The sequence below is a fragment of the Danio rerio genome, chromosome 13, assembly GCF_049306965.1.
Source record: "Danio rerio strain Tuebingen ecotype United States chromosome 13, GRCz12tu, whole genome shotgun sequence".
NCBI classification, from domain to species: domain Eukaryota; kingdom Metazoa; phylum Chordata; class Actinopteri; order Cypriniformes; family Danionidae; genus Danio; species Danio rerio.
The window spans coordinates 49,040,001-49,053,100 of NC_133188.1; the positions used below are offsets into that span (position 1 = coordinate 49,040,001).

Here is a 13,100-nt window from a genome sequence, read left to right on the forward strand (position 1 = left end):
ATATATATATATATATATATATATATATATATATATATATATAGATAGATAGATAGATAGATAGATAGATAGATAGATAGATAGATAGATAGATAGATAGATAGATAGATAGATAGATAGATAGGCTAATAGATACAGGTATAGTAGGCTAATGTTTTTATTTAATATAATCCTAAATAAAGATCGTAACATTAAAATACATGTAGGCTATATTAAAGGTAACTAAGTGGATTGTATAATTATAGACCTATCTATGTATCATAAACCATGCCTCTTTGGTCTTGTGTGTTTGAGGGTGGCTTGTTTTTTGTTCCATCTGGATTGCAGAACAAGCACATCAGTTCATTAGTGTGACTTCTGATGTAGGGGTTGCTTTAATCTGAAACTGTAAACTCTAGTTAATTACATCCTCTTAAAGAGAACTTAATTGCACATAATCAGACCAGAGGAACAGCGGAGTTCACTATAACGGCACACAGCAGATGAGCCGAGAGTGTTTGAACCGCTGCAACTTCATTCACCCTTATAAATATATATTAATTTGAAGCAAGGTTTCATTCAAAACCGTGATTATTCATGTTTTTTTTTTTTTTTTTGCTTGGTGTTTAACTAATATGGTTGGAAACGCATTGAAAGCGGAACTACATATTAGAGCATTAGATAGCAGTCGAACTGATATGCGTGACGCACGTCCTCTTCACGAAAAGCAACATGGCGTCTAGCGAGGAGGTAAACAAACACGTATTTTGAAATGTTAGCCTAACACTTGTCTTTATTTTTGCTAGATGTGTGTATTTTATTTATTTTTCATGCATAATTATGATTACTGGCAAATTGTCGGTTCAGTGTGTTTGTTTTCAGAACGTTGTTCTTATTGTCATTGTGGCTAACGTTAACAGTGCTAACGCCAGTCTCTGAAATTCTGTCAGTTTAATCCCACACACAGTTCAGTGTTTAAACTGCTGACACTGAGTCAGATGTCTGATTAATTGTGTTGTGGATTAATTTACTAAATGTTACGTAAGGTTTCGGTCCTTTGATTACTCCTAACATGTAATTTAACGTTACATGACGTTATTAAGCTTTGTATGTGGTATAATATTATGTTTACTTCATAGGTTGTTGCTCCCAGTAATGAAGAGGAGGTTACAGAGACTCCAGCAGCACAGAAGAGGGAAGAGAGACTTAGAAAGTTCAGAGAGCTTCACTTTAAGAGGGTAAATACATTAATTTGACGTTAAATCATTTCAATATATGAACTCATGATTTATCAGAGATGATCTTTTTTTATTAAGGTAACCTAATGCCCAGTTTAACACGTCTTGGGTTTTGTGGTAAGTGGTGAAAGCATTGTGAAATCAATTCATAGTGAAATCAATTCTTTAAACTGCAATTGTATTTGTAGATTATTCCATGCAAAAGGTGCTGCGTATTTAAAAGCCTTTTCCCCCATCTTAGTCCGCACTTTAGGAACAGACAGTAAATAAATATCCTGTGACTGAAGGCCAAAGCTAAGGACAGGTATTTTAGAAATGTAATTCTGTAGATATGATGGGAGTAAACCCAGTATAGATTTGTAAACAAAGATATGCCAATGTTTGAGCCTATGAGCGGACAAAGCAGACCAACCTACCCTAGTATACGACACACAATTTACATTTACATTTAGTCATTTAGCAGACGCTTTTATCCAAAGCGACTTACAAATGAGGACAAGGAAGCAATTTACACAACTAAGAGCAACAATGAATAAGTGCTATAGGCACGTTTCAGGTCTGTAAAGTCAAAGAAGGGAAGTATTAGTAGTATTAGTATTTTTTTTTTTTTTTTTTTTGTAGAGTTAGTGTGATATTCAAAGAGACAATTGCAGATTAGGAAGTGAAGTGGAGACTAAATAGTTGAGTTTTTAGTCGTTTCTTGAAAGTAGCGAGTGACTCTGCTGTTCTGATGCAGTTAGGTAGTTCATTCCACCAACTGGGCAGATTGAGCGTGAGCGAAAGTGATTTCTTCCCTCTTTGGGATGGAACCACGAGGCGACGTTCATTCACAGAACGCAAGTTTCTGGAGGGCACATAGATCTGCAGAAGTGAGAGCAGATAAGGAGCAAGGCCAAAGGTCACTTTGTAGGCAAACATCAGAGCTTTGAATTTGATGCGAGCAGCAACTGGCAGCCAGTGCAAACTGGCAGCCAGTGCAAAAGGACAATGATGAGTAAGGGATTTAAAATTAGGTATAAATCTTAGTGCACCTTGGTAAACAGTATCCAATGCATGGCAATATTTATATAAGTGTATAGTCCAATATCAACATAAATGTTGCATTAACCAGCTTCTTTATAGCATCAAAAGAAAGGCAGTTCTTCTAAAATAAAATCACTTTTATTTCTTTCACCAGTTGCTGAATGTGAGAATTAAATGAAAGTGTATCATCAATTAAAAGTCCACGATAATTGTACTGAGCCACCAATTCAATCTCTCCTCTATTAGTAGTAATAAAACCTAGCTTTTGCTTAGATAGTTATAAATTTGAAAATAACATAAGTTTTGTTTTATCTCCATTTAAAACTACTAGTTTTAACTCTGATAAATTATGTTTAAGGACATTAAAAGCTCTGTATAAATCTGTAGTTTCGAAAGGGACAGATTGGGTGTAGATGCAACTGTGTACAGTATATGACTGTATCATCAACGTAATAATGTAAATTAGAATTTTTTTATATTTTGATCAACATTATTTATATATTTTATATATATTTATTTATATATGTATGTGTTTAGTAATAAAAAGAGGCCCCAGTACAAAACTCTGGAGCTCTTTTAGTTACGTTTAAAGTACTATAAACAAGGCAACAGGGAAATCATGTTAGCAGCCCATGATTATCAAAGTACACCATTGTTCACAGTCAATAATACAGTGCTAATGTTGTTTTGAATTAGGCCTGCACAATATATTGTTTGAGCATTGATATTACAATGTGCGTTGGCAATCGTCAAAATGCAAGATATGCAATTTTGAGTTGGGATTATATTTGACCAGAAACCACAGATCCAAACACGAGATTTGTGGAGACACTGCAGAATTGAACCATAATTAAGTGAAAGTTTATAATCTACAAAGTGTTTTTAAGGTCTGTGACTTGGCATTTTAAGAGAGTGTAAATCATTTTAATTGCGCATAAAGAAGTTTAATAAAGACTCATTTCAGTTTGTATGATGAAGACTATGCAATGTTATTTTACATTTCATTATTCAATTTCTTTACCTGAATACTGTATTTTAATATATAGAAAATATATTTCATTTACTCAGGTCAGTGTGTTTACCCTATTGTTTCTTTGTACAAATTTCTGAGTGAAAATTATTATGTATTACTATTTCTACACACAGTTCACATATAGGTGAATGTTACTGAAATGATGTTTACACAAATCTTCTAAAATGGCTGAAATGCTGTATTCTGCAAGCCAGACCAGTAGTTGGCGATGCCACTTAAAGGAGACCTGTTATGCAAAAATTACTTTTATAAGGGGTTTAAACACAGTCGTGTGGCCACAGTCTGGGAATATAACCAGCTGCTAATAGTAAAGATTTAATTTTATATATATGTGTGATGTAATTATCTAAAAATAATAAACAATAATAATAATGTTAAAAATCAAGTTAGTACAAGTTTTGGTTCCAAACCACACAGTGATGCAGCTGGTCAGGATGCTCTCAATAGTGCCTCTGTAGAAGGTGTACATGATTGGGGCTGGTGCTCTTGCTCTTTTAAGTTTGCGGAGGAAGTAGAGACGCTGCTGTGATCTTTTGGCCAGTGCAGTGGAGTTTTTAGTCCAGGAGAGATCCTCAGTGATGTGTACACCCAGGAACTTGGTACTGCTCACACGCTCCACAGTCGCACCGTTGATGGTCAGGGGAGCATGGAGAGTGTGCTCTTTCCTGAAGTCAACAACAATCTCTTTCGTCTTTTCCACATTCAAAAAGAGATTGTTTTCTCTGCACCACTCGGCCAGACGGCTCACCCCGCTTCTGTAGTTTTTCTCATCGCTTTTGTTGATGAGACCCACCACAGTTGTGTCATCCGCAAACTTGATGAACAGATTGGAGTTGTGTGATGGTGTACAGTGTAGTACACTATCTAGTAAAAGATATAAATAATAGGTCCCTTTTGAGAAATGAAATAAAAATTAAATGTACTGTCATTTTTAAAAATGTATTATTATTCAAGCCTCAGTTTTCATATTTGTCTCTTTGCTAAATTTTTGCAATGAGCTTCGTGTTGAGTCCCTGGTGTAATGTAGTTCTATGTTAAGAATAAACTCTTTACTGGAAACTTAAGACACAGCAAAACACAATCTACTGTATTAGTGTCTGTTATAAATGTAATTGTCTTTTGTTTGTAGAATGAGGCCCGTAAGCTGAATCATCAGGAGGTGGTGGAGGAGGACAAAAGATTGAAGCTGCCGTCAAACTGGGAGGCCAAAAAAGCACGTCTAGAGTATGAGCTCTTGGTTGACCAGAAGAAAAAGGTAAAGCTTTTGAGTTCAAACCGGCAATCCTTTTATATGCTATGTATGCATGTATGTATATATACATGCATACATGCATACATATATGTGTTGTGCTGTGTCTTAAGTTTCCAGTAAACAGTTTATTCTTAACATAGAAATCCATGGCTGCCGGCTTCCAACATTCTTCAGAATAACTTCTTTTCTTTTAAACAGAAAAAAGAACAGGGTCTATGTGGGGTCCTTAAAAATATTAAAAGTTGATAAATCAAATATGAAAATTAAGGCCCTTAAAAGGTATTAAAATATCTTAATCATGTTTTTACGAGGTCTTAATTTTTGTTCAAGCACTGTCCAAAGTGTTTTACTCCAAAAAAAGCATATTTATTTTAATCCAAATATTAATATTGGGGTGCTCGAGTCACTTGATTAGTTTGGGCTGGGGGCGTCCAGCCTAGCTCCTTCGTCCGGGTATTGTCACATAATTTACGACGCTCTCCACATGTAACGAAATCATAGAGCGAATCAGATAGCAAAATGGGAAAATGTAAGTTTGCGTACTCCTAGTTGGAGAAGGACGAGTTAAAACCGTGAATACATGAAACATGTCGCTGAATACAACCGCGTAATTTATTCTTTCAAGCTTTGTTTCTTCCGAGCTTATCTGAGTGCTGATGCATGGCTGTGCTCCACTGATTTATTTAACTACAACTGTTTATTAAGTTAAAGGTTTGATACTGATTGGAACTTGAAGTGGCAATGAGGTCTTAAAATATTCTGAGAAGGTCTTTAAAAAGTCTTAAAAACGTATTGAAATTACCTTTAGGATTCCTGCATATACCCTGAAAAAACTAATCAAGGTTTGGACCAGACCCAAACCTTTAAACAAGAATGAATATATCTATATATAGTTATCAGTCAATAAAAGTGCCATATCAATCATCCACTTATTGTGATTATGTAGTCTGTAAAAAAGCGATTGTGACCCTGTGATTTGTGTGTGTGTGTGTTTCAGGAGTGTGCGGAGCGTGGTGAAGATTACGACCGTGTGAAGCTCCTGGAGATCAGTGCTGAAGATGCAGAGAGATGGGAGAGAAAGAAAAAGAAGAGAAACCCTGATCCTGGATTCTCGGGTATAAAACAGTCATCTTGAATATTATTATACAACCTAATTAATCGGCTGCCTCCCTATTTGCTGAGAGCGAGAGGAAGTATGGCTGCCATGTGTGACTCAAAACATGTGAAAATGAAAACATGCAGAGCTTGTGTTTCACGCCTGCTTATCGTCGGTTCTGGCAATTATTATCATTTGCCTTCTCCCTGTAAAAGCCCCTCCTCTACAGCTGGACGTGTGTTTTATTTATTTATTTATTTGTGTGTGTGTGTGTGTGTGTGTGTGTGTGTGTGTGTGTGTGTGTGTGTGTGTGTGTGTGTGTGTGTGTGTGTGTGTGTGTGTGTGTGTGTGTGTGTGTGTGTGTGTGTGTGTGTGTGTGTGTGTGTGTGTGTGTGTGTGTGTGTGTGTGTGTGTGTGTGTGTGTGTGTGTGTGTGTGTGTGCGTTGTGCGTGTGTCTGTGTGCGTGTGTCTGTGTGTGTGTGCGCGTGTGTCTGTGTGTGTGTGTGTCTGTGTGTGTCTGTGTGTGTCTGTGTGTGTCTGTGTGTGTCTGTGTGTGTCTGTGTGTGTGTGTGTGTGTGTAGGGTATGCCGAGGCCCAGCTGAGACAGTACCAGAGATTGACGAAGCAGATCAAGCCTGATATGGAAAACTATGAGAAACAGAAAGAAGAGTGGTGAGTTCATTCATATTCAATTTTTGTAAAGCACACTATTTAAATTGATTGTTTTAAGTCAAGGCTAAGACTGAGCAACTATTTGTATGCAACCAGTCACTTGATTTATTTCTAAATGAATTTGCCATTTACATTTTTTTTTAGCAACTCATTAAGATTTTAAAGCACGTATTGTTGGCCTTATTATTATTCATTCACCTAAGACAAGTCTAAACCATCCTATGTACAAGAACAAAAACTAAATCAGCAAAAATAGTTTAACTATACTCTACACACTGTATATGAATATAAAAAGCTGATTGTCTATCTGTCCTTTGCTCCTAGTGGAGAAGATTTCCACCCCACCTCCAACAGTCTGATTTACGGCACTCACGTTCCCTCTAAGGACAGCATCAACCGAATGGTGGACGACGTAGAGAAACAGTAAGAATCTGAGAGTTTTTGTCTTCAGAAAGGTTTGATTTCTCAGAAGCGGACGTTTCTACATTAGGTAGAAGTTTCTACATTACTACTGATTAGAGATGTGGGAATAAATTGTTTGAGAAATCAAGTCTGCATTTGCATAACTAGCCTAGAGAGTGCTGTCTGCTGTTTAAAACTAGCCTAGAGCACCATATGCTATTTAAAAGCTGGCCCAGAGCGCCATCTGCTGTTTAAAACTAGCCTAGAGCACCATCTATTGTTTAAAACTAGCCTAGAGCGCCATCTGCTGTTTAAACTAGCCTAGAGGCCCATCTGCTGTTTAAAACTAGCCTAGAGCACCATCTGCTGTTTAAAAACTAGCCTAGAGCACCATCTGCTGTTAAAAAATAGCCTAGAGCACCATCTGCTGTTTAAAACTAACCTGGAGCACCATCTGCTGTTAAAAAATAGCCTAGAGCACCATCTGCTGTTTAAAACTAACCTAGAGCGCCACCTGCTGTTTAAAACTAGCCTAGAGCACCATCTGCTGTTTAAACTAGCCTAGATCACCATCTGCTGTTTAAAACTAGCCTAGAGTGCCATCTGCTGTTTAAACTAGCCTAGCGCACCATCTGCTGTTTAAACTAGCCTAGAGCTCCATCTGCTGTTAAAAAATAGCCTAAAGCACTATCTGCTGTTTAAAACTAACCTAGAGCGCCACCTGCTGTTTAAAACTAGCCTAGAGCACCATCTGCTGTTTAAACTAGCCTAGATCACCATCTGCTGTTTAAAACTAGCCTAGAGCGCCATCTGCTGTTTAAACTAGCCTAGCGCACCATCTGCTGTTTAAACTAGCCTAGAGCTCCATCTGCTGTTAAAAACTAGCCTAGAGCGCCATCTGCTGTTTAAACTAGCCTAGAGCGCCATCTGCTGTTAAAAACTAGCCTAGAGCGCCATCTGCTGTTTAAACTAGCCTAGAGCACCATCTGCTGTTTAAAAGCTAGCCTAGTGCGCCATCTGCTGTTTAAAACTAGCCTAGAGCGCCATCTGCTGTTTAAAACTAGCCTAGAGCGCCACCTGCTGTTTAAAACTAGCCTAGAGCACCATCTAATGTTTAAAACCAGCCAAGAGCCCCATCTACGGTTTAAACTAGCCTAGAGCACCATCTGCTGTTTAAAACTAGCCTAGAGCACCATCTGCTGTTTAAAGCTAGCCTAGAGCGCCTTCTGCTGTTTAAACTAGCCTAGAGTGCCATCTGCTGTTAAAAACTAGCCTAGAGCGCCATCTGCTGTTAAAAACTAGCCTAAAGCGCCATCTGCTGTTTAAACTAGCCTAGAGCGCCATCTGCTGTTAAAAACTAGCCTAGAGCGCCATCTGCTATTTAAACTAGCCTAGAGCGCCATCTGCTGTTTAAAAGCTAGCCTAGACCGCCATCTGCTGTTTAAACTAGCCTAGAGCGCCATCTGCTGTTAAAAACTAGCCTAGACCGCCATCTGCTGTTTAAACTAGCCTAGAGCGCCATCTGCTGTTTAAAACTAGCCTAGAGCGCCATCTGCTGTTTAAAACTAGCCTAGAGCGCCACCTGCTGTTTAAAACTAGCCTAGAGCACCATCTACTGTTTAAAACCAGCCTAGAGCACCATCTGCTGTTTAAACTAGCCTAGAGCACCATCTGCTGTTTAAAACTAGCCTAGAGCACCATCTGCTGTTTAAAGCTAGCCTAGAGCACCATCTGCTGTTTAAAGCTAGCCTAGAGCGCCTTCTGCTGTTTAAACTAGCCTAGAGTGCCATCTGCTGTTAAAAACTAGCCTAGAGCGCCATCTGCTGTTAAAAACTAGCCTAAAGCGCCATCTGCTGTTTAAACTAGCCTAGAGCGCCATCTGCTGTTAAAAACTAGCCTAGAGCGCCATCTGCTATTTAAACTAGCCTAGAGCGCCATCTGCTGTTTAAAAGCTAGCCTAGACCGCCATCTGCTGTTTAAACTAGCCTAGAGCGCCATCTGCTGTTAAAAACTAGCCTAGACCGCCATCTGCTGTTTAAACTAGCCTAGAGCGCCATCTGCTGTTTAAAACTAGCCTAGAGCGCCACCTGCTGTTTAAAACTAGCATAGAACACCATCTACTGTTTAAAACCAGCTTAGAGCACCATCTGCGGTTTAAACTAGCCTAGAGCACCATCTGCTGTTTAAACTAGCCTAGAGCACCATCTGCTGTTTAAAGCTAGCCTAGAGCGCCACCTGCTTTTAAAACATAGCCTAGAGCGCTGTATGCTATTTAAAACTTTAAAACTATTCTAAAGCGCTATCTGCTGGTAACAACTAGCCTAGCAGACCATCTGCTATTTAAAGCTAGCCTAGAGCACCATCTGCTGGTAAAAATTAGCCTAGAGCGCCATCTTTAGTTTTACAGATAATACACATGGAGCACAGCTAAAGAATGATACCTTGTGAATTCCTGCTGTTCAATAAGAGCCACCTGCATTTTATTCTGCCTGTCTTCCACGTCAAACGGCTGTGTTTATGTTTGTATTTCTGTATTAAGTTTATATTTTTGATGTTCTTCTATCCATTTACATGAACCTGGTTATTAATGTTCAGAATCGCCCAATTTGCTTGCAAAAAAAGTGCAATCGCTATCAAGATTCCTGCATCAATGAGATGTTGGAGCGTTTGAGAGAGTGTATGTGTTTGTTCCTCAGTCCAGATGTGTTTGTGCCGTTGCGTGCCTGTCACACATGGATGTGTGCGCCGCCGAGGGTTTGTTTATGCGCAAGACGCCATTCTTCTATTTTGGAGGAGCTGCTTTTAGCTTCTGAGAAACATTAGACAGGGCTACGGCTGCCAGATTGTGACGCACAAACGCGCTTTGAAGATGTTTGAAGAAACGTCTGTGTGTGTGGGGGGCGTCCGAGACTCTTTGATGGACTTTGAAAACTGACATTGTCTGTTGAAGCATCAAAACTTGTAGAAATGAATGGATAAAGATGGGTAGAGATCACATATGCGCTGCTTGTGTGACGAGATTAATATTGTAAGTGGTGAGAGTTTAATGTACGTGCTGACCATTATACATTGTAAAGACAGTGTTGTTTTACACAAACGCCGTTATGAATGGATAAAAACATGCTTGTTTGTTGTAAAAATTCTTATTAATGTCAAAAAATACTCAGGTGTGCAGCCATGTTGCCGTTGTAGCTGCTGTATTCTGGGAAATTTTCGTACCCCCTGGTTTTCTAGTGTGGTCCTGGAAAATCCCTCTTTCGAGGGCTATCTAGCCCTTCCCTCAGCCCTATGCCTTCAAGCTAAAGAGAATTGGCACACCCCTACTCCTTCAGGTGAATGTGCAAAACCAGTAGTAAGTGGAAAGGCCAAGTGGAAGCCTTGGTTAGTTTTATTAATGTAAGCTGAGATGACTAGAAAAGCTAATTTAATTAAACAAAAAAAATTAATTCAGCAAGATTTTTTAACAGTGTAAAGGAAATATGTTTGAAACTCGCATATATTGTAAAATAAAGTAACTTTAGGGGGTTTTTAAAGGGCACCTATTTACCCCCAAGATTTAGGATAAGTCTTTTGTGTCTCCAGAATGTGTCTGTAAAGTTTAGCTCAAAACAGAAACACCCGTCCGATTATTTATTATACTTTCAGAATATTGGATTTTTTGCTCTGAGCATCTTGTAGTGGTTTTGTGGCCTGCACCTTTAATGCTAGTTCTCCCTGCCCACCAAGGTTATTATAGTTAACAAAAACGAACAAAAAAAACGAAAACTAAAATGTAAAATAATTGTCGTTAACTGAAATAAGAGAGTTTGAGAGTCGCACACAATGTTGTTACGAAGTTCACACACAGAGACACAGACACACACACACAGCATTGTCATTGCACTGTTTTTGCAAAGCAAATGTGACCGGATACAGGTTAATATCCACTGCTGTATAGACATCCGTTATGTTCATGTACAAAATAAACCTGATTTAACGTCCACAAAACTGTATTATCATCTTTTATAATTGTACTGACATGTGACTGTGGTGATAAAGACGGTAAAATCGCTGTAATTCATTACAAACACGCACTGTTGTAAAACCATTTTAAACTTGCACAAGTCATTCTTGATCAAATTTGATGATGACTGATGATCACAGAGAGCTGAACAGATCTTTTAATCCCGGTTGCTTTGTGCACGTCCTGTCTTGTTAATTTGATTATACGTATTACTGGAGACATGTTAATACGCGCCTGTCAATCAATTCGGTGGGCGGGGAAACCGCACTCCTACGTCATGTTGCTTTCACTTTCAAAATGGAAGGGATTTGGATCCTATTTTAACTAGGGGTGTCACGATTTTTAATCAAAATCGATCGAAATTTATGCTCAATTTCGATTATCGAATCAAAAAATAGAATCGTCAATGCTGCCACGCCCCCATGTCACGTCAGCTTGGCTTGCCAAGTGGGAAAAAAACAGGCTTGTTGAAGTGCTTGTTAAACTGCAGAAGCAGGAGACCCGTCGACAGAGCTTAAACCCTCTCCTCTTTCAATGAAGTCACCGGTGTGTAAGCATTTTGGATTGCCAGTGAGTTATGTTGACAATGTTTGTGTTGTCGACAATAAAACACAGTTTTGCAAGCTCTGCTATGTACGTATTACGTACGGTTCGTCCGATAGACAACACCGGCATCGCGATCCTCCGCCCGCCCCTGTTGCAAATCCGCTCGCGAAAAGTACACACTCAGGCCCTGTTTACACTGTCTTTGTTTTTTAAATGGCATTTCAGAACGACAACGATTTGACATCCACAGTGGCGTGTAGCGTTTCTGAGCAGCCCTCCTTCCTCTCTACCTCTGAAAATGCACATCACGTGACCACACAGACAGACGCACACAGCCATGCGCTCGAGACAGCAGGTCCAGGCAGTCAGAGGACTGCTTCAATCTTTCACTCACTTGTACTTAGTCATTTTAGCGAACACCTCAGATACTGTTGGCTGGTTCCTGTTGGTTTGTGCGTCTTTTTTACCAACGCCATTATAACGACACAGATCACTGCCTAATAATTGGTCATTAATTAATTAATTAATTATTCATAATCAAATCGAATCGTGCTTTTAGAATCAAAAATGTAATCGAATCGAGGATTTGGAGAATCGTGACACCCTTAATTTTAAAATTAGGACATTTAAAAAAAAAAAAAGAGAGAGACTTTTGTCTTTATATCGTCCAAATATGACTGCGGACACACTATAACTACACACAGTTCTGTCTAAACAGTTTATAAAAGATTATTTTCATCATAGGTGCCCTTTTAAATCTGCTTAAAAAAACAATAATTCTCTTAAAATGTTAAATAAATCAGTTAAATAAATAAAAACTATAATCACCAATAAATAGTGCAGCAGTAAATGTTTTTGGCACATTATGTAAAAAAACAAAAAAACCTGGAATATTTATTTATTTTTATTATTTATTTTTTAAACTAGGTAAGTTCTTGCATTTAACATCTTTTAACAGAATGGTTGAAATCATGTTTTAACATATTTTTGTAGATGTTTGTTTGTGTTTTCTCACTACATATCCCAGCTGTTTTAAGAGATGGCAATGTGTGTGTATAATCTCCATGAATGTGTGTTTGTGTTTAGGATCGAAAAGCGAGCGAAATACAGCCGCCGCAGGGCCTACAATGACGACGCTGACATCGATTACATCAACGAGAGAAACGCCAAGTTCAACAAGAAGGCCGAACGTTTCTACGGCAAATACACAGCAGAGATCAAGCAGAACCTGGAGAGAGGAACCGCCGTGTAAACCTACACCTGCATCCAGAACTCACAAACCAAGATTTTAAAGGAATGCTTCTTCTTTTTTCTCATTTTACTTCTTTAAACGAGTGTAAAAGTAATTTTTCTTTCATATTATATTAGTTTAATTCAGCATTGTAAGAGTGGATATCTTCCTGTAAGTGTATTTGCTGTTTTGTGTATAAATTTATTCATTTCTTCAGCAGTTGACCTCTGGGTCTATTAAAAACATTTTCATATGAAACACAGTTGGTTTTGTGGTGATGTAAAGGCAGAAAGTTGATATCATTAGCTGCGTCCCAAATCGCATACTTATGCACTATTCTACGCCATTGTAGTATAAATAGTGTAAGTAGTGTGTTCACACTGAAAACACAGTGCACTTTAATTACCCGGATGATGCACTCATTCAGCCGCTAAAATGAAGTGTGTAATGATGGACACTTCACGCACTCAACGACCGCAGGTTTGCTTATGTAGCGGAAGGGGCGGAGCTATCGGACGCACATGTTGGATAACTTTATTTATTTTGGATGGTGAAAGCAAAATTCTCCTACGAGAGTGATTATAGCGCCTCCCGATGGTGAATGCGGCAATACTCACGGCAGGTA

The 13,100-nt window shown here is 38.6% G+C and overlaps 1 protein-coding gene across 1 annotated transcript; it reads left to right on the forward strand.

The window, feature by feature from the left end:
- Positions 1-702: 702 nt before the first annotated feature.
- syf2 (SYF2 pre-mRNA-splicing factor) lies at positions 703-12,733 on the forward strand. The gene is given in 7 exon segments (NM_001003437.2): positions 703-729; positions 1,119-1,217; positions 4,403-4,528; positions 5,523-5,640; positions 6,203-6,293; positions 6,618-6,716; positions 12,331-12,733. Coding segments are annotated over 7 exon segments (717 nt in total). The 5' UTR covers positions 703-711; the 3' UTR covers positions 12,497-12,733.
- The last annotated feature ends 367 nt before the right edge of the window (positions 12,734-13,100 follow it).